The sequence below is a fragment of the Panulirus ornatus genome, chromosome 10 (genome assembly GCF_036320965.1).
Source record: "Panulirus ornatus isolate Po-2019 chromosome 10, ASM3632096v1, whole genome shotgun sequence".
Classification (NCBI taxonomy): domain Eukaryota; kingdom Metazoa; phylum Arthropoda; class Malacostraca; order Decapoda; family Palinuridae; genus Panulirus; species Panulirus ornatus.
The window spans coordinates 19,784,421-19,806,998 of record NC_092233.1 but is presented as its reverse complement, the minus strand read 5'-3'; the positions used below and the strand labels follow the sequence as shown (position 1 = coordinate 19,806,998).

General features: G+C 47.5%; 1 protein-coding gene across 2 annotated transcripts in view; it reads left to right on the top strand.

Annotated features, from left to right (window-relative positions):
- Positions 1-22,578, top strand: part of LOC139750820 (uncharacterized) — a 524,911-nt gene that overhangs the window by 489,380 nt on the left and 12,953 nt on the right. For both annotated transcript variants that reach the window (XM_071665587.1, XM_071665588.1), the window contains exons 2-3: positions 14,821-14,925; positions 15,166-15,346. In XM_071665587.1, the coding sequence (XP_071521688.1) occupies positions 14,821-14,925; positions 15,166-15,346 (286 nt within the window). The remainder of the gene's footprint in view (positions 1-14,820; positions 14,926-15,165; positions 15,347-22,578) is intronic.

The window sequence follows — 22,578 nt, the reverse complement described above, 5'->3', positions numbered from 1 at the left end:
GCTGGAGGGAGACATCATCTTCGTCCTCCTCCTCCTCATCATCATCATAAACTTTCCAGCTGTCACCCATGACACCAGATCACGTACAAGGGCAGCAGCAGCAGCATTTCTCGTCTTACTGAACCACATCGTAACTTTGAGGAACATTTCACCACAGCATTATACTTTTGTGTCGTCTCGTGTGTGCTGAACCTGTTAGCCATCAAGCTAACGTGAGAATCTTCCTTCTACTTGTTGCTAAGCCACAACCTCGCCTCGTCTCGCCTTCCCTTCGTCTGCATTCTAACGCACAGCCTCCCTCCTCCTCCTCCTTCTTATTCCTACCCCTCCTCCCTCCCTCAGATCCTGCACCAGGCCAAGTCGCCTTTCCCGGTAACCCATCCCATACAATCAACGCGTCTGGACGCATCTCCTACACCCCAGCACCCTTGCCTCCTCCTCCTCCTCCTTCTCCCTCTCTCTCCCTCCTCTGTCACCGCCCTCTGCTCCCTCCCCTCCCGCACCAGGTCTGGACGCTGGTGGTGGTGGTGCTTCACAACATCCGGGATCCAGCCACCATCTCCTACTTCCATCTTCTGTGTGTGTGTGTGTGTGTGTGTGTGTGTGTGTGTGTGGACAGTTAGGATGCATACCGTCGTATCATCATCGTTCCTTATACCTCCACACGCATGGGTAAGACATGGTAATTTCTCAGAGGCGACCAGGAGTGACTCTGGTGGAGAGTGGATGTATGCTCCTGGCTGCTTTTGTCACCACTTCTGGGCAGTGTAAGATGTTAGGGGTGTTGCCGTTAAGGTGGCCGCTGGTAACCTCCTCGTCAGTGGATGTGGGATGTTGAGTGATGTATTGATGTTTGATGCTGTTTTCTTTCGTAGAAAGAATAATGGGAAGGGGGGGGAGATGTTCTGTGTTTGCAGCATTTCCATTAAACGTCCAGGATATGCACGAAGTAATACAGTACAGAAATTGAAGGACGGTGTTTATATATATATATATATATATATATATATATATATATATATATATATATATATATATATATATATATGATGACACAAGGCAAATGAAATACGAAGATCCGAGCGCTTTCGGGGTAATTCACATCTTCACGGTAAAAGATTAAGAGAAAATTGCAAGTTTTACAGACATATATATTGTATGACACGTCTGGCGCGTGTATACATGCCTGTAAAACCTACATTTGTTCATTATCTGCTTTTGCAACTTTGAGGGTGACTCTAAGAAACACGAGGGATCCCTTAATTCCTTTTTTTTTATACTACGCTGAGGATGACTGTAAGATACGGGAGGAATCCCTCATTTCCTTTAATATCTCCAGCGCCACCCTCTTATGGGAACACAAGTTGCAAAATTCCCTTAAAAACCGTGTATGTTTTTAGGGGTTGGTGAGGCGTAGGTGGATGTTTTGCTGTGGATGGTTCAGTGTTGAGGAGGTGTGTGTGTGTGTGTGTGTGTGTGTTTCCGAGTAGCCATGTGAATATGGAAAGTCTTAACCAAAAAATTAACCCATCTACCATTTTTTTTTTCAACGCGCTTTTTGAATTTTCGAAAACTTTCAGCATATACTACCAGTGTTTTTTCCTTTTTCCACATAGAGAGAGAGAGAGAGAGAGAGAGAGAGAGAGAGAGAGAGAGAGAGAGAGAGAGGAGCATGCATTTGAGATTTACATACAAGGTTGATGGGTCAAGGATGCCGAGTTGGAGTTAGAGGGTTGGTGGATGTAGGGAGGAGGTTGCCGCCAAGAAGACAGAACCCTCTGCCCCTATGAGGTAACACCATTATGCCCACACATACTTCCTCCCTCACACGTGAAGATTGTACCATCTCTCTCTCTCTCTCTCTCTCTCTCTCTCTCTCTCTCTCTCTCTCTCTCTCTCTCTCTCTCTCTCTCGGTTATTATAGGTCTGTTGTCACGCATGGTGCTCTTGCGGTGTCGCATCCTTCATAATTTACATTGACATAACGCGGTAATAGTAGCCCCTCTAACCATAGGAGCTGCCATGTTATGTTCATCACCACCCACCCCCCCCTAATGGTCGCTTGTTCCCTCCCCTTGTGATAACACCGAGCTTACATGTGTCGTTAGCCCTGGTGGAGGTTGTAAAAAAACAAGCATTTCCTGATGGCGTGCTTGTATTCTTCTTCGCACCACACACACACACACACACACACACACACACACACACACGAGTGTAAAATTTCCTCCCCAGTGCAAATAGGTGAATAAACTAGCCTCCCTTTCTCCCACACGACCACTCCACCTACCCCCAACTTCCCCCGACGTTGCTCGTTCTCATCCTTCACATCCTTGCGATATCCTCCGAGCATGATCGCTGGTACTTCCCCAGCTACCACAACACCCTATCATAACCGCTTCGTACCACCAACCTCCACCGCTGTTCCTCTCTAGTACCACCATTCTCATCATGACCGTTTCGTGATACCACAACATTTGCTCCCATCCCTTCCCTCACACTCCACTCCACCCTATTCCACCGCATACGCCACCTACCAATAACCTACCGCACCCATAACCCATCGAGGCCTCTTCCATATTTCTCGCCATCCCCTTCATTCTCCCCGCTCCCTCATCCATCAGGGATCATCTGCATACTCGAGCCATCAGTAACCTAGATTAGCCCAATTAGTTACTGGTAATGACGTCCTGTGGGGCGATGAGCTGACCCTATTTTTTTCAGAGAAGCGCCAATAGCTGGGCTAAGTGGCCACACGACATCATGGCTACCTGCCGCCTCTACTATATAACCCCTTTCTCCTCCCCCTTCACTGACGATGGAGGTGATGCGCTGAAGATGTTACCTTTGGTTTCCTGAAGACGGTTCTCCCCCAGTGTGGCCATCTTGTAGGTGGTGTACTGAGATTACATGTGTTTGGTGCACGGAGCCGACGTGCAGTGGATTCGATTGTGGCTACCATGACGGGCGTGGAGAGGCTCCAGTGTAGCAGGTGCGGAGGTGATGGGGCAGAGAAAGCTGGCCATGGGAAGATGATGCGGGGAAGCTCCACGTCCGGCCATGAGTGCCGTCGTATTTGGTCGTGGCCGGCGTGGTGGTGGTGGTGGCGGCGGTGGTGGTTGTCGTACCTTCACATCCTGCTTGACCCGGTGCCGTGTGGACGAGCCAGCGGGGGGCGTGTCGTGGGGGGGTGGGAGGGGCTGGGGTAAGTGCTGGGCCTCCTGCTGGAGACCTTCAGGAGACTAGGAGGTCCCAGGCGGGTCCTACCGGGTACTGTTAAGATGGTGATGGATCAGGTTGTTCGCCATGCGGCAAGTTGGTGGTGGTGGTGGGGTGAGGGAAGGTGGTGGTGGTGGTGGTGGTGGGGGCTTGATGCTATCTGGTGGTGGGAATCCTGGACATGTCTGAAGTGAAACAGAGACGGATCGCCTATATAATAAAACGTAATTGCCCATATATATCACACAGGCATCGGGCGAAACACATCCTCGTGACAGCGAGGGACAAGGGCACCAGTGGGCCTGTTTCAGACTCCTCTGTGGACGAGAGATAAACCAGCTTTGCAACTGCTCTAGGCAAGCGTTAGCGATCTGTTGCAAACATAGCACCGCCAGGCTTTGCCTCTTATGTAGGCTGGCTCCAACCACGGTTCAAGGAGCTGGTGATTGGGGGACGGATTGCTCCCTAGGGCAAAGTCATTCCCGGGTCTTAGCCGAGGTCACTCAACAGCACCGACCCGGTCGTGCTGGATTGAATTTACCGTAGACGGTGTGTAGCCGAACGAGCCACAGGATCGAGTACTGACCTCCACTCCTCTGTATTGTCGAGTTTTAACTTGAAAAAAAAGAAGTTAGTTTAGGAGTATACGATTTACAATTGAAGCCCTAGTGATTGTCAAGGATAATCTTGCACTGATGTATATTGTCGTTGAGTCGTATACGTGTAGTTAGTAGGTTCAGTACTAAGTGGTAGTGGATGGGTCGCTGTCGAGGCAGCCCCGTACTGCCAGACATGCAAGAACACAAAGTATCATCGTCATCATCTCTACAATTGTGATCTCTCGTCCCTACGTTTGTGTGTGTGTGTGTGTGTGTGTGTGTGCTGTGTTTTTGTGCATGTGTGCCCGCCCCTGGATCCATCCGCGAACTGCTTCAGTATTTGAACATGGATGCAAATAGCAATAGCCTTGTGGATCAACGGTTCCGGTCCTCGGGCTGGGCAAGTTCATCCGGGATCGGTTCCCTCCCTCCCTCCCTCCTCTCCCCCACTTCTAGTTCCTGTCCTCCCCCATCCCTCCTTCCCTGCTACCCTCCCTCCCTCTTCACCCTCATTTACACTTCAGGAGGTCAGCCCCTGGCTCAAGGTGACGAAGTGTGTGTGTGTGTGTGTGTGTGTGTGTGTCATCCACAGCAAAGTTTCTGGTGTCACCGGTTTGTGTGAGCGATCTGTTCCAGGCAATTTGTCGTTTCTTCTTCATCTTCTTTCTCTTCTTCTTGGTCGCAGTTCCACGTTTCTCATTACTCGGGAGCAGATCGACATATGGGATGTCTATCCCAAGTGACACGTAGCCTAGTACATCCTGGGATATCTATCCCAAGTGACACGTAGCCAAGTACATCCTGTGATATCTGTCCCATCAGACACGTGACACCAGAATGAAATGCGGTAAACATTTAGGCAACTAAGTGCTTGTGTACAACAGGGAGGTCATTTTATATCTCGGTTATGTTTTGATTATATTGATTCATTCAAAATACCCACGTTTATCCACCAATTTTTCCCCCCTGCAAGATGAGCCTCTGTTCCATAATCTTCCGTGTGGATCATGCGTTGCCTAAGTCAGTCTTCAAGGGATGTTTGATGAACATAGGCTGCCTCCTCCAGTGACGGAGAATTTGTGAAGATCTGTTTCTCTCTTCAGGAGCAAGATATCGAAGGCCACGCCAGGGTCTTGCTTGAGTTACGCGTGGCTAACGTCCAGGGATTAAATGTGGAAATGTGTGTGTGTGTGTGTGTGTGTGTGTGTGTGTGTGTGTGTGTGTGTGTGTGTGTGTGTGACCGTCCCAGGAGCGGCAGTCATCGAAGATGAAAAAACCAGTTCTGGACACGCAGTGGAACCATCGTATATGCATTTTGAGGATGAGCCTCTCTGTATGCGCCCTTGTCTCCGTTTTTTTCTTTTCTTAATGCCGTGCGTCAATTAGAAACCCAGAAATAACTGGTGTTATCATAAATAACTTCGCGATGACTCTCCGCCTTGTAATGTACAGGTTATGCATCTCAAGTTCGGTCGCCCATAATGAGTGAATGATACGGCGATGCGATAGAGGGAGGCCCAGAGGAGGGCAATAACAGACACACGAGTGGGTTTCAAACATTCATCTCCCAGAAGAATAACCCCAAGTTCATCGATGATGTGTATGTGTGTGTGTGTGTGTGTGTGTGTGTGTGTGTTGTGTGTGTGTGTGTGTGTGTGTGTGTGTGTTTGTGTGTGTGTGTGTGTGTTGCCCCATAAGGTGGCCAGGCACGGGAGTACTGTTGTGTTACCCGATGCCACAATTAGTATGCTGGTACCGTCACACCCTCTGGAGGGACTCCCAGGTGTTGTAATCACAACCTCTCTCTCTCTCTCTCTCTCTCTCTCTCTCTCTCTCTCTCTCTCTCTCTCTCTCTCTCTCTCTCTCTCTCTGTCTATCTATCTATCTATCTATCTATCTATCTGTGTGTGTGTGTGTGTGTGTGTGTGTGTGTGTGTGTGTGTAGCTGAGCGAGACCCACTGGTGATAATCAGCCGTGTGATAACCCAGCACGAGTCTCAAGGGGAGGGGAAGGGGTGGCTGGTGAGCGGTGGGGGCCACCAAGCAGGACTCACGTCTTCAGCTGGTGACCCTGACGCGATCGAGGTCATGGTGGTGTCGTGGCTCAGGTGGTGGTGCCCTCACCAGCACCCCCATACCCCCCTTCCCTCCAACACCACCTCCACACACACACACACACACACACACACACACACACAAGCTCACTTTAAGATTATATTTAACGGTATTATACTGGTCTTGACCTTATAAAGTGCATAATGCAAACACCAACTGCATGCTTAGTCCGGGGGAAAATTAATTACAGTTCCTCGCCATGACACAAGATCACATCATCAGTAATAAATAGTTTATAAGGAAAGAAATGGTGATCAAGTGTGCTTTTGTGCTAAGTGAGGGGGCGGGCTCTGGCTGGCGAGAGGGCGAAAGAAGACCCCCATACACTAGGAGGAGACTCGGGTTGCGCCAACAAGTTTGATTAGTGGCGACGAACAGACCCCGTCGCTCAGCTCACACAAAAAGGATTGGCCGTTCCCTGATCCGATTACACTGCTACACCTCACATTATCCCACCGATACCTTCCCTTCCCTCCCCTCCCTCATGTTTGTCTCTCTCTCTTGTGTGTGTGAGGGAGAGAGGACAAGAGCTAAAGGAAGATGGCTGGTGGGTTCCTCATCTCTCTCTCTCTCTCTCTCTCTCTCTCTCTCTCTCTCTCTCTCTCTCTCTCTCTCTCTCTCTCTCTCTCTCTCTCTCTCTCGTTCCCACCCCTGGTAACTCGACTGGGCCATTATTGTATAAGTTATAGTTCGTTACAGGGAAGCTTCGAGTTTCTGTCCATGCCTGGTTATGTAGAGGCCCCCGGGAGTCGTTTGCTGTGCGGTTTACACACACACACACACACACACACACACACACACACACACACAGCTTATATAAGATACTGCACTGTTCGCGAGTTGTATTTTAGAGATTTTGTTTTTGATTTGTTTAAATGAAACATTCATTTTTCTTTTTGTCTAATATGAATTCACAACCAGCCTCCAGATACTAAATGCAGAGGTGTGTCTTTGCATTTTTTGTAATATATATTTTTTTGTTTTGTTTTATCTTTCACACTGATGGTGTTCAGGTCTTTGTGCGTTCCGTTCTCAACGCTTGCAGACTAAACAGGTAATTCGGAAGACATCCATCTAAAAAGTCGTCTTCCCACAGCACACACTACGGGTCAGTCTCCGTGACTCACTTATTCCCCAATAGTCTGATAATTCCTCACCTGGCCATCCTTACCAGAGTGAGGATCGCTTAACGTGAAGATTTCTCACATTTCAAAACTTTATTATCAAGAAACAAGGCATCCTCCTCCACTGTACGGTGAAGCGCCCGCCTTTATAGTATCACCAGGTCGTAACTGAGCGACACATGATATATACTTTTGTTTTTTTTGCACTCACTGCCCCCTCGCTCTATCCCCTCCACACACTCGAAAATTACACCACATTACATGGAATTACATCACAAAACACAGTTGAACGTTTCCTGTTCGTTACGTAAAGTCGTGTAGTTTACTATCGCTACCTCCATCGTCGTCCATGTGTGTGTGTATATATATATATATATATATATATACATATTGTGAGGTGTAAAATATTTCAGGAGGCAGACAGACGTCTTCCCAGCACTGTCATAATCGCTGGCAATTCTCCTGTAGCTTCCACCACTATACCAGCGGCAAGAAATCAAACTAAGAACCATCACCATAGATAAACATTATATCAACAAAAACAAACGTAACCTTTTTTTTTTATGTGTGTGTGTGTAAGACCACACAACACCACGTCGACCACACGAGCGGCAAAAAAAAAAAAAAAGAAAATTAGCTAACACCACTGCCATCACCTGTGCCACCACCGCACTCACTTGTACCACCACTAGCATTACCCACCCACCTGGAAAAAAGAGACCCACCCACCCCCTCGCCGCCCCGTGCTTCACCACCATAAGGCAGCAGCAGCACTACCAGCAGCAGCAGCACCAAGAGTACTGGCTGGCTTCGGGAGGCGAGGAGGGCCATGGGCCAGATCAATCAGCCACAGCAGGATGCTCTGCAGGATGTGCGCACACGCCGCCTGGAAGGCCCAGCCGCCTCCACGTGTGACGTCACACCGCCGCGTAACCATTCCCGTAACATGACAACAAAAGATTCCGGTTGGATGAGGAAGGGGGGGAAAAAAATATGAGATGGAGTTTCTCTCCCGTCTTGCTAACTTGTTTATACAGATCTTCGTCTCTCTCGAAGTTCGCGGTCAGAGAGTCAGTCTCTCTCTCTCTCTCTCTCTCTCTCTCTCTCTCTCTCTCTCTCTCTCTCTCTCTCTCTCTCTCTCTCTCTCTCTATTTATCTATCTATCTATCTACTCCCGTTATCTCTCTCTCTTCCCATGAACAAGGGACGAATGAGGTGCATGCAGCTATGCATCTTTTTTTCCTTGGGGATGAAGTTTCCAGAATATAACTTCCCAAACACCAGTCTTGACAGTTGTTATATATATATATATATATATATATATATATATATATATATATATATATATATATATATTATGTAATAACTGACATGTCAGGGGCAAAACATGTAAAATATGAAAGGTAGTCAGTCAGTCATTCTCCGTTGCACCTCATTAATGTCGTATTTGGCTGCTACCTACAATGCGGAAACGGAAACCACACACTCGTACCCTAACTGTTCCCGGGATCACTTAACAAGGCAGAGGGAGAGGGAAGGCCGTGATCCCTCACACGAGACGAAATGATCCTTCCTCGAGGAGGCGAGGCAGGAGGACCTCACTCGAGAGTTCGCGACTTCAGTCAAGTTCGTAGGGCAGGCGGACGTAGGGGGCTCATCCTTCGGAAGCAAAGACCCAGGAACCGTAACAGAGAGAGAGAGAGAGAGAGAGAGAGAGAGAGAGAGAGAGAGAGAGAGAGAGAGAGAGAGAGATTCGTTCATGGCCTGTCGACTGTGGTGGTGCTTAAATTTGTTAAAACACCCACCAGAGATCTTTAAAAAATATTAGGTAGCTGGAGGACCCTATCAGACGTTCATGTGTGTTGATATTTTCAAATTTTTTTCAAAATTTCTAAAATTAATCTCGTGTAGATTCCTACAGAGTTAAGGGTTTCTCAACGTGTAATTAACAGTTTTTGTATCTGTTCTCTTTTTTAAAACCACTACGGGCGCAGGAGCTTCTCAAGCTCTGTAGAAAATGCAGATTTTATCTGCGTTTCAGTGGGGTTCTGCCACGTTAAATGTCCCGAGTCCTTCCAAACTGAGGGAGAGAGAGTGTCGGATTATTTTTACCTCAATAATCACTTGAGCATCCTAAATTTCCTGTGCCTAATAGGATTATGGGAGAAGGTCTTACCTCCCATATTTTTCCCCGCCGTGAATGGGATTACTTGTTTTAAGGGAGAGCGCAAGAGAGAAAGCTCCAGGGTGACCCCAGAGAGTAGGAGGAGAGAGGAGAAACGACGAGGGATTATTGAATGAAAAAGACAGAGAACGAAAGAATGATGGACCGACCGTTTCAAAATGATTCTTTCAAAATTAAGGTGTAATAGACGAAGTAACTGATCAGTTGCCTCTGACTTTGCGTTTCCAAGTACAATTTCCGTTTATATAACGATGAAAAATCTCATACAGCGTACTAGACTCTCCCCCTCCAACACGCACACACACACACACACACACACACATATCGATTCTCGTGGCCACCTGAGCGACCGACCAGACTGCCTCGGTATGCTGCCTTCCTCTAGTAGATTACCTGAGGTATATGCTGCGCCTAACCTTCTTGATCATCTGAGTTATGCTGTCCTCATCAAGACTGATGGTTACTCACAGTGCCTTCCTCTTCTGTACCTCAATCAACTGAGGTATGCTGTTCTACCTTCCTCGATCATCCAAGGTTATGCTTTCTCATTGTCCTTAAGCTATGCTGTCTGGTCCCCTGAGGTATGCTTCCTTGCCTCGCTTCCTCCTTAAAACGTAACCCAGCTTCTCATTCTTCCCATCGCGTCTGGTCGATACGCGGCCACATGGGAACAATCCAGAGAAGGATAGAGGGACCAGCCTCAGTATATACTGATGTCTACTGACGCTTAGATTTTTGTTGACGTGGGCTACAGTAGTGTTTGGATTTCCGGTAAAGGCCGCCACAGTAAATGGCCAAGACATGGGGAAACACATCATTTTTTTATGAAGATACTGTATTACCGCAGCAACGCCAGTCGTTGCAATACAGCGCACTGCCATTACAGACTTTAATTTATGCATAAAAAATTTAAATGTTTTGAACTCGCGAGACTACAAACGTTTCCGTTCCTTTTCAAGAGTTGCAACAGATGTGGAATCGGAACGCTTACGTCTCTCTAACGTTGCATCCGTTATGAAAGCGAACGTCCTCGTCTCTCTAACGTTGCACGTGTTATGGAAGCGAACGTGTCTTTATTATGTTACACCTTTTTTTATGGGAGCGGAAACATTACACCAGTTATGATACCCGCGATAGCACGTGTAGACACCACAAGATCGGAGGAACACAGGGGGGAAAAAGAAAAGTCAGTACAGTACAGACTGGCGTCCACTAAGTGACTTAAAGTAAGTGCTGGAGATCATTGTGGCAAAGGATGTGAGAGGGAAGTCCTCCCTGAATGTACTCAGTGGATCCTTCATTGTCACCGTGAGAGAGAGAGAGAGAGAGAGAGAGAGAGAGAGAGAGAGAGAGAGAGAGAGAGAGAGAGAGAGAGAGAATATGGCACAGTACGTGTTCGAAGGACGTTGGTGAGAGAGAGAGAGGAGTGGATGGAACCTATCAGATTCGTAGATGACGTATCTTTTGATACTTTTTTTTGTTTTTTTTTTGTTTTTGTTTCTCTCCCCAAATGTCACTATTGATGATGCATGTGTCGTGTAGGCTGACGCCCGGCCTACCCCTTCTGCTAGTACTGAACCTGCCGAGCGAAGAAAATAAAAAAAAACTGTAACCTCGTTGTAAGTATACCATGATTAATACCCCATCCCCCAGCCCATTGCAAACCTAATCACGAGAGAAAATAATCTGTGTTACTAGTCGGTGAACTCGCGAAACAATTTCCAGTTTTATAAATCCCCTTGGCGTCCTGGAGGAGGGATGTGCAATTAACGAGAGTAAGGTTTTGGGGGGGGGGGATGAATAATTAGGCTGGGGTCATGACCCCTTTTGGGTGGAACGGGTGGGGTCAAGAATTCTTCCCTCCCACACCATCCTTCCACACACCCCCCCCCCTTCCTCCCCTTATCCTCACTGCCCCCCCCCCCCCTCTTACACACACACACACACACACACACACACACACACACACACACACACACATACTCCCACGTTAACGTTCTGAAACCCACATTTTCCAGAGCACACACACTCAATTATCGTTTTCGCCCCTGCTTTAACGTGAATATATTACATTGGTGTATATAATTAGAGGAAGGGGGGGGGGGGGGGGGAACCAAGCTCTTGACTTGAAAGGCCTGTAGAAGTATACCTTTAGCATACGTAGAGTAGGTATACTCGGATAATACCTAGGGCATACCTGGAGTAGACATATTCCCAAGTATACCTCCACGTCTTTATTCTCCCTTGCAGATGGGGCGCAAGGCCGTACTTAATTGCCTCGTAGGAGGATGCTTGTCGGGTGAGTGGGTCGAATTGGCTCTTGGGTTGATGGGGAGGTCACGGAGAGGTAAAACAGAATGATGGTTGATGGGTAAGGTAAGGTATGAGAGCTTAAGGGTGGTGATGCGCAGGGTATGTGACAACTCGAGGGTTGGGTAGGGTAGGGTAGGACAACTTCAGGGCGATGATGGGTAGGGAAAGAGAACTTCAGGGCAGTGATACTGTAGGGTAGGACGGCTTCAGGGTCATGGTACGTGGGATAGGACAACTTCAGGGCGATGATGGGTAAGGAAAGAGAACTTCAGGGCAATGATACTGTAGGGTAGGACGGCTTCAGGGTCATGGTACGTGGGATAGGACAACTTCAGGGCGATGATGTGTAGGGAAAGAGAACTTCAGGGCAATGGTGCTGTAGGGTAGGACGGCTTCAGGGTCATGGTACGTGGGATAGGACAACTTCACGGCGATGATGGGTAGGGAAAGAGAACTTCAGGGCAGTGATGCTGTAGGGTAGGACGGCTTCAGGGTCATGGTACGTGGGGTAAGACAACTTTAGGGTGGTGTTGATGCTGAAGGACGGGACAACTTCAGGGTCATGATTCCGTAAGGCACGACAGCTTCAGGGTAACAGATAGCAAGTCAAAGGCAAGAATTCATCAGAGGCGAAACACCATCTTTATATGACACGACTATCACCTCTTTGACACGGGTGGCTCTCCTTTCCATCCACCCACTTCTCACACGTTATCTCGTCCTCTTGTTATTTTGGCCTGTTATCCACTGCCACCTCTCCTCCACACCCCTCTCCTCCAGCAGACACTCTCTTCCCCCCTTCACCCTCTCTCTCTCTCTCTCTCTCTCTCTCTCTCTCTCTCTCTCTCTCTCTCTCTCTCTCTCTCTCTCTCCTCTCCCTCCGCCCTTTCACCTGTTTTCATCCCCTTTATCTTTAAGTCACTCTCCTCCTCTATACGTTTCTAAGTGTCTCGTGCACTTTAAATGGAGACTCTCTTTTCTCTGGGCGTTCTTCCACTCCATCTTGACCTTCATTTATTGTTCATTTCCCCCCATGAACTTTCGTTATGTAAAATCCTCTTTCGGAGAGAGGCGTTTTGAAAGGAAGAAACATAGAAAATGGCTTGAGGTTCACGCATGGCCAGTGAAGGTGAATAACACGGGCGAATGAAAGATGAAAAAAATTTACAGAACATGACAAGTCTCCGGAAGTAAACTGTAAAACAACACTTGAATGAGTTTACCATCACGGTGAAAACGGGAGGAGGTTAAGCTAAGGATACGCGGGTTTGTGATGAATATATTAGCATACGTTATACTGACTCGTGATAAGTAATGACGTAATGCTGACTCATGATGAGTAATGATATCTTACTGACTCATAATGAGTAATGACGTAATACTGACTCATGATGAGTAATGACGTAATACTGGCTCATGATGAGTAATGACGTAATACTGGCTCATGATGAGTAACGACATAATGCCGACTCATGATGAGTAACGACGTGATACTGACTCATAATGAGTAACGACATAATACTGACTCATGATCAGCAGTGACGTAAGACTGACCCATGACGAGAAATCCATCACAGGTCGCTAACTACCGATTACCGAGGACTGGATGGCATTTAGCCTCTAGGTGGAGAGTGTGTGTGGGGAGGTTAGCATGACGATACATAGGTGGGTGAGAAACGGATCAGGAAACGTGGGTGAGGAACGTAACTTGTGGACTCAAGAGGTAGGTACTGTAAGGCTGCTCTTTGAAGACTACATTACGAATGTTGGGTAAGGGCGGCTCCTACCATGACGAATGCTGTTGTATTTATATTCCGGTGTCGTAAGAATGATGTATTAGCATAAGAGCTGATGATATGTTGATAGAATATGCATATGCAGGTATTATTTATGAATTATTTTGAGGCGTGCTTCCGTATCGTTTGATTTACCGTCCTCTTGTGTAGATAGATGGTCACTTGTTACTTCCTTGTTTATCTCCCTTGCTTAGTTTTAATACACCGATACAATATTGATCTCTTGATTATTACAAAAACTGTGTGTGTGTGTGTGTGTGTGTGTGTGTGTGTGTGTGTGTGTGTGTGTGTGTGTGTGTCCTCACCTGTTTGTATTGTATGGGGAGGGAGTTTTACCCTCATAGGTTACCACCTCTTGACCAGATGCTAGGCGTGTGTGTTTTTGTGTGGACGCGAAAGGGCAAGAAGACGTGCTTGGAAGTGTATACAGATGTGAAGATAATGGGACATAGTCGAGTACAACGATCATCCTGCATGACGTGCTCTTTCCTATTTTCCTTCTATCCTTTCCTCCTTCATTTATCCACCTGAGTGTGGCTCCATCACACACACACACACACACACACACACACACATACACACACACACTGCAGCAGTGAGGTAGCGCAGCATCAGTCCGCATCCGGGTTACTGCTGCCAAAAATAAGTCGGAATAACGGACGTTCCTGACGCCGGCCGGAATGGTTGCCTCACTCGCCACTTGATAACATAGCCATCACCTCCGCCCCGCACCGCCCTAATTTCAGTCCTCATTCACCGGCAAGATGGCATGGGAAGTGGGGTTGAAGGGGGGGGGGGGTGACTGGAGTCGGAGAAAGGCTGGGATGGGTGTGTGTGTGTGTGGGGAAGAGGGAGGAGGGCGAGGGTGTAGTGATGCAGGAGGGAGGGAGGATTTTAGTGGCCTTCTGGGTGACAGATATTGCTTAGTAATCCTTCTCATCTTCATCCACATCAAGTGACTTCATCACCGACCCACGCCCGATGGAGCTTTCGCTAAAATCGTCCAAAGTCACGAGGACTTGACAGAGAAAATGCCAGGCGGAGGAATTTATAAAGAAACCGTAAGCCGGATATGTGTATTCCGGAGCAGATTTTACACAGGGGGACTGGAGGAAGCTGGTGTTTCGAGAGCTAATGCCTTACCGGTGTCCCACTGGGGAGGAGACTCTGCCCCTGCCCTCGTTACACAAGGCCGCCTCGTTCTTGTGCATGACAGAATCTACCACTAAATAAATATGTACATATTCCAGATTTTCGTCACGGAACCTGTCGTGTAGAGAGCGGAGGAGCGGAAGCTTAAAAAAAAATGTGGCGGTGTTGCTACAGAAAGTGTCATCACTCTCGAGTCTTCTCGTGAGTTGTGCTGATGTACCCCTCTGATTTATTTCTTAGTTCTAGTTAGTATAAGGTCCGGGAGTTATTGACGGGGGTTGGGAAAATAAATGATAAACGTTCCCGTTTCTCCTCCACAGCGCGTGGGCGTGAGCGAGGAAGGGGGAACGGTGCCCCCTGTACTGCTCAAGGTCCCCGCTCCTGCCAAACGTCCAGCCATGCATCCCAACATGACATCCAAGGAGGTAAGGCCCTTCTCATGTACCCTTTCAACGGTAATCTATAGAAAACGGACGTGGGTGGTGTGACGTATATTTACACAGTTCATTTTGGATCATATTTTTGAAAAAAAAAAAAGATTATAATAATCAGGATTAAACCTTTCCTTGGTGATCATTCTTTCACATGACGATGCTCATCCATATTAAACTTGTCCCCCTTAACCCCCTTGTCTCATTTCCTCCTTCCCCCTCCTCTTACTCCAGGCGGAGGTGCCCCCAGAGCAGGTAGAGCCAGTCGACCTGAGTGTGAGGACCACGAAAACCGCGGGCAACGACGCCCACACATCCATCAAGAGCCTCAAGGATCACACGGGAGTGGTTCTGAAGATCCCCACCATCCCCTTCGTCCTCCAGTCACTCAGCGTCGATCCCTCCCTCAAAGGTGGTGAGTACGGACACGTTTTCCTTCTCTTTCAGGGGGTGCACATTAACGTGCTTGCGTGGGATTGGTCGTCATCGTGTTTGGATGCTTTTAGAATTACATTAGCTTGTGTGTATTCTATTTATCATATGTGCAGTCGTAAGTGACCGTGATTCAGCGCAGGGCCAGCCCAGGGTCGGGTTCGCATGAGTTCGAATCCTGGACGCGGCAGTCGGCCCACAGCCAATCCCACTTGTTCATCCTTGCCGATGGATTGGGAAGGAGTAAAGATTCAGTATTTATATACAGGGTCAAGAAACGAGTCAACTCAAGTGAAACTCCCCCCGTAACCCCAAACTAGTAATCACACGTCCCAGCTAAAGCCAACTACCCATTTATCGATCAAACCTAAGTGAGGAATGAACAGCTGGGATTGTCTGTGGGCCGACTGCCGCGCCCAGGGTTCGAACCCGGGCGGCTCTCTGCTCACTCGTGATCATTAACGCTAACCACTACATCACGGACGACCAGATTTTTTTTTCCTTTTTTTTCTTCGTACCGTCAGAAGGTCACCCGGCCAAAACTATGTGGGTCCACCATCATCACAAGCCTTGATGATCGAAATCCTCCTCATCCGCATCAAAATGTGCGGCTTGCTCTCACTCCCCGTCAGCATAAGAAACTTCAGACACCGAAAACAAGAGATCTTGGACGTAATCTTGCGATAGGAAAGTAAGAGGAAGTCGTAACCTTCATGCATGGTCGAAGCAGTAATGAAATCATCATGGACGGCAAGAAGACTCGGGTAGAATGATAACAGAGAATTTGGAATGTCGCACAGTCGGAGCCAGGAGAGGTAGATTGTCCATCATCGTTCACAACGTTGTAAAGGAAGGCTGGTGGATTGTGAGGCACGGGTTGAATGTCAGTGGCCAAGTTTCATACAAGCTGCTGTTTCCTGTGGGGCGGGGTGGCGCCGGGAAAGGATGAAGGCAAGCATATATATATATATATATATATATATATATATATATATATATATATATATATATATATATATGTGTGTGTGTGTGTGTGTGTGTGTGAGTGGATGGGCCATTCTTCGTCTGTTTCCTGGCGCTACCTCGCTGACGCGTGAAGCGGCGATCAAGTATAATAATAATAGACATATATACGATTGGTGTTACTGGAGTCCGCTTACTCAAGGTTACACCGCGATTGAAACATCACCTCTGGCATGGTAGTATCACTGGGAGCACAGAGAGTCTCGTCAAGGAACTTCTTACTCCAAAGGAGAGTTCCACACTTCCCCGTTACTGAAAGTGGCGCAGCTTTAGGCTACACGAGCCTCCAGAAGGACAACCTTGGTTGACAACAGGACCTCTGCCGCCTGGAAGAGAGGTCCCACGGGCAATTATAGATGAATATGGACGTACGATGCTCACTTCTTTTCGTCTCGCCCCGATAGACAGCGTTCGATAAAGGAGGAAGATAACGGCCGGGGCTTTTATAACAAAGGTCTGACTGTGGCCATATCCTCCTCCTCCTCCTCCCATGTCGTGTGTGCCGCGTGAGCTGCAGCAGTGGTTATTGTTGCCTCTCGCCTCGAAATCACTTTTATATCAAGTGCTTTTGGTCTTCGTCCTCCCATAGCTGTAGTAAGTAACTCGACGCCACAGTCCCCGTCAGTCTGTGTTCGCCAGGCGCGTAGTGTCCCCCCCCCCCCCCTCTCTCTCTCTCTCTCTCTCTCTCTCTCTCTCTCTCTCTCTCTCACACACACACACACACACACACACAGCACGGCGGCGGCGGCGGCTGCGAAGTCGGTCGAGATCTTTCGTAATTGGGATGATGTTGAAATGGGCTGCGTCTTCCCTTTCAAAAGGCGACCTCTCCCGGCCTCGATTCTAATACTCTCGGGGCCAAAGTTCGAGGCAGTTGTTGTTTAACGTGGCATCGCGGACTTGATTTTTTTTTTTTTTCCTTTTCATTTTTCCTTGTTTCGTGAGCACGTCTTACGCAACGGCTCCATCATCCCTCAGACTAACGGTAACGGGAAAGATGTGTAACAGAACTTATAGTGTCGAAAGTTGATCATTTGATAGCAGAACTTTAAAGTGCCGGGAGTTCATAATTGATAGCAGAACTTAGTGGTCGTGAGTTCATATTGATAACAGAAGTTAAGTGGTTGAGCGTTCAAATTGATTGATAACAAAACTCAGTGTCGGGAACCGATATCAGTAACAGAACTTAATGTGGGGAACTGATATAAGCAACAGAACTTAGAGTCGAGAATTGATTGATAAAGAACTTTGTGTTGGGAATTAATATCAATAACAGAACTTTAGTGTCGGGAATTCATATTGAGAAGACGTATGTCGGAAATGGAATTTGGCAATGGAATTTTTTTTCAATTCATTTTCCCTCTTTACCAGTGTGCAGTGAATCATTTCTGCCGAATTGACGACTATACATTTACACCACACGAACGTAAAATTTTATCTCGAGTTCTCAAGGTTCCGTCAGTCAGGTGGGTTCCTATAGAGACCATGGTATATGCAGGAGGGGAATTCACTCACTCCATCTGTGGGTTTTTTTTTTAAGGTGATGTGTTTCAGAACTGCAATCTCGGCTATGCTGCTGCAGTCGGGGTTACCATATCTGTGATCTGAAATCGTCTGTTCTTTCGAAAGCTGTGCTGCGCGCCCTTGATGCTTGAGGGCTGGTGTATAAAACATGAAGTTGTGATATTTTTCTGGTTGTCTTCTGTGGTTGGACACGAATGCATGTTTTCCACACACAAACACACTGGGTTTTACTGTTGTTTATATGTACACACGTGTGTTACCGGACTCCGCGTCTGGCTGTGGTTACGTCGCGGGTGGAAAATGGCTTTCGGCGAGGCTGTGTCAAGGAAGCAGCCTTCGAACCCTAGGATAGGTATCTTGGACATTACTAGGACCCCTTCTTAAAAAAAGGTTCCTGGAGAAAATTATATATATATATATATATATATATATATATATATATATATATATATATATAGGCACAAAATTACAACAGACACGTGATTTTATAAATACTGAAAAAAAAAAAAAGGAAAAGGCAACATGAGATCCTGAGCGCTTTCGTGTATTAACACATCTTCACTCTCTCATTTTGTAACTATCTTGGAAGAGCTCAGGATCTCGTGTTTCCTTTTCCATGTGGTTTTTCAGCATATATATATATAAACTTTGGTGCGTTGGAAATTAATATCTTGACTCCCTTGCCTTGGCCTTCAAGGTTTGTAAATTGTGTTTGATTATAACTTGCCTGTGGGCAAGGTGGGAAGCTCAACTTTTCTCGTCTTCATCATTAAGGAATGTAATGTCCTCTTAATGAACACGTCTGGAGTGATACACTATTTACACCTTGCCTGCGAGTCTACATTTTTTTCTTTTTTTTTTCCGCGGCCGCTCAGATGCGAAATCATGTGGGACGTGCACTGGCTGGCCTTAACGTCTGGCGTCCAGAGTGAGCAGCGCACCGTACGAATTGTTAATTCATGCTTTGTAATGAGCCATAATTAAGGCGGGATCTGCTGGCTATGACGCGCTGGCCAAATTCGTTAAAAGGGGTAAAATGAGAGTAATGAGACGTTCGTTAGTTCAGGGTTGGCACCTCATGATGACGGGCCGTTGGGAGGCGGCCTACCCACCTAACCTCTGCGAGGAAGTGTCTTATTTTGTTGCTTAACGACTGCTTGGGGGAGCGCAGTAGGTGTGTGGTTGAGAACCGGGGAGGAGGGATGTGGGTCTCAGATTTACAGCATCAACCCGCCACCCCGTCCATCACTCCCAACCTCCGCTGTAAAGTAAAGCCTAATGAAATTACGAGTGGGTCCCCCGCTGCTTGAACGGAAGTCCTCCATGAGCGTCATATGTTCGAGCCCTGATTGCTGAACATCGCTGCGCCCAGACCTCACCTCACCTCACCCACTCATCATCATCATCCACCTGCCTTGCCATTCCTTGCTTCCCTCTCCTAGCTCGCCCCATCGCCTCATCATCTTCCACCCTCCACCTTCTTCCCTCTCTCTCTCCCCTTGCCACCATACAAGACACGTGATAAACAAAGCATTGTCGTGTCGAGCCGGATCTTAACGGGATTTTCCGTTGGGAATATATGTAAACATATGCACGGTTTAATTATTGGCTGCTCTAAGTAAAGAGAAGAAGTTAACTGTAACTTTTTATTTTATTTATGTGAGGAGGGTTTCGTTGGGGAGGGGGGGATGGAGAAGGGGGGGTTGAAATTGGGCGGTCGGTGTGTTGGAATGAGAAATTTTGGGGAAGAAGAAAAAGTTAGTTAGTTACACATGAAGAGTGAGGAAGGCGTTTCATTTGGGGAGAGAAGCGTTTTTTTTTTTTCCTTTTTTTATAAACTAGACATCATTTTCGTGGGTGATATCGGGGAGGAGAGTTTGCTGGGAGGAAGGGAGGTGGGGAAGCACAGGATGTTGGTGCGGTGGTGGTGGTGGTAGCGTGCCACCAGTTTACAAATCACGCGTCCATAAATTAATGTCAGGGGGGGCGTGATGCGGGTCGCCTCATCGGGCAGACATTATTATGCGGAGCGAGTCTGCTGCTGCTGCTGCTGCTGCTGGAGGGCCGGCAGACGGTGTCTCACCACTTAACCTTAAACTACCGGTACATCACACTTGAAGACAACCCCTCTCCCCCCCCAGATCTGATTACCACCGGGTCAGTAACGAGGCGGTATGCCACGTTCTTATTAAATTTATCTGATGGAATGAAAACGTAGAGGAGAACCGACCGACGAAGAAGAGCGCCTCTCTCTCTCTCTCTCTCTCTCTCTCTCTCTCTCTCTCTCTCTCTCTCTCTCTCTCTCTCGTACCTGTTGCAGCAGACTTGTGGTTCGTGTAGGGAGAGCTCGTATCTTCCCAGTAATGATCGTCGTATGAGCACACACACACACACCAGTTTCTGCATCATCTGCCAGGTCTGGTCTACTGATGTAGTTAAGAGGCGCCGGGAGATGGTTGGCCTTCCCTACATGACGAGAGATGAGGATTGTTACGTGTCTATGGAAAAGATGGTTTAACTTCGGCCTCTCGGATGAATATTTGTGCTTCTGTACCTCGGCATATGTGGCATGTCGACTGTAACCAATTAATCTTCAACAGATTTAGGTACTAATCGAGACTAGTTAACTGTAACCAACCAGTGGTACGATTTAACAACAACTCGAACGATCACTTGGAACATAAAACCTGAAATGCCACTGGGTCATGTAGAGGAAGCAGGTAAAAGTTTACGTCTTATTTACGTTTCTGCTTGAGGTATGCCGGAGGATGAGGAGGTGTTTGAACACCCAAGGTCCTTATAGCTCAGCAGTCTTAATCGAAGACGTATGCAGTTACAGAACGTGTTTGTTGTACCCCTAACACCTTTAACTTCCCGGGGACGAAGAACATCCTGGCCATCACGTAAGATATTCCAGCGGAGACAGGTCACAAACCTAATAGTTTACGCTCATTAACGGAACGTTCGGTCGCTAAAAGTTTCCAGTTTTAGCGATTCGTTTATTCTAATCCGCCAGCAGCCTGACGAACGGTGTAATGATCTCAGGTCATAAGCTGGGGAAGGAGTGATAAGAGTCATGTTTGCCCTACGGGGTCTGCCGGTACGGCGCACTACCGACTGCTGGAGGTGGTGGTGGTGGTGATGGTGAGGGCGAATGAGACCAGGGGTAATGGTGGAGAGAGGGGGTAGGCGGTGAGCTATGGTGATAACGGTCGTATCTGTTGTCGTGATGGGAGAGTAAAAGGTGGACTAGCTTATGGGGTTAAGGGTTGGTGAGAGAGAGAGAGAGAGAGAGAGAGAGAGAGAGAGAGAGAGAGAGAGAGAGAGAGAGAGAGAGAGAGAGAGAGAGAGAGGTGATCTCGAGTTAGTGAGTGGGGAGGGAGTAGGAGGACTGGTTGGTTAGTGGGTGGTGGTGATGGGAGCGAGTGAAGGGACTGTTGAGATGATGGATCTGTTGTTGTTGTAGTTGTGGCAGTAGTAGTGATGATGGATTTGTTGCAGGTAGAGAGAGAGAGAGAGAGAGAGAGAGAGAGAGAGAGAGAGAGAGAGAGAGAGAGAGAGAGAGAGAGAGAGAGAGAGCATGCCAAGTGGTTGTGCTGGCAGCAAGTAAGGGAAGTGTAAGAAGAATGCGTGGTTGTGGCGGAAGCAAGTAAGGGAATGAAGGTGCGGGTTCCGAAGCTTGTAAATGGTTTTGGCCCTCGTTGGTTATAGTGGCAAGGAGGCTGGGCTCTTTCAAGGCGCTGAGTTATAGCTGATGATTGTGGCTGTTGGTCGTGGTGCTGGTAAAACGGAAAGCGATCGTAGTCGTGGTGGTCTGAGGAAGATTGTGAGGTACGTGTTAGAGATGTTGGGCACGGCGAGTCAGGGAGCTTGTGAGAGGTGAAGGATGGTGGTGGTTGTGGTGGGGAAAGGAACAGGAGATGGAAGGCTTGTTGTGGTGGCTGATGGAAAGGATAGACGGTCCTTGCTGGGGATGATGGAATAGGAGAGGGAGAGTTGTCGAGATGGTGGGTGAGTGTGAGAGTTATCGAGATGGTGGATGAGATGGGGAGTTGTAGTGATGGTGGATTGAGAGGGAAGCGTATTTACGAGAGTTGCATGTTCTTTTCATATAGTGACATATATGACATTAGTAACAACGTCCTCTAATTACTGCCCTCATGGGCGAAAGGACAATTGAGAAGCACAAGAGAAACAACGAAAAGGTTAATCTAAGATCCTTAGATGTTTCTAGACCTGACTTTTAAAGGCAGAAATGTTCCGGGACGAAGGAGAGGCGAAGGGAGGAAGGGAATTTCACAGCTTTGCTGCTTGATGAAAGGAGAAGGTATAAAGGTCTACCGTCGAGCTGTTCTAGGAAAGGAGGAGGAATCATAAGGGACAGTCCTCGTGTGACTGTTCTTCACACTGAAACGTTGGGAAGCAGCAGCTAGTCGAGTGCCACGGGTCCAAACCCCTGGGGCTGGAACACACAAACGGCCCACGAGATCAGTGGTCAGAATATTACCTTTAAGACTGAGAGAGAGAGAGAGAGATTATCAACGTAACGGTGGACGGAAAAGGATGGTTAAAAAAAGAAAAGAAAAAAATAGGTGATTAGCAGCTCTACTTGGAAAGTGAATTTAATGTTAGTGGTTTGGTGACTTCAGTTATTTTGACTGCAGCACG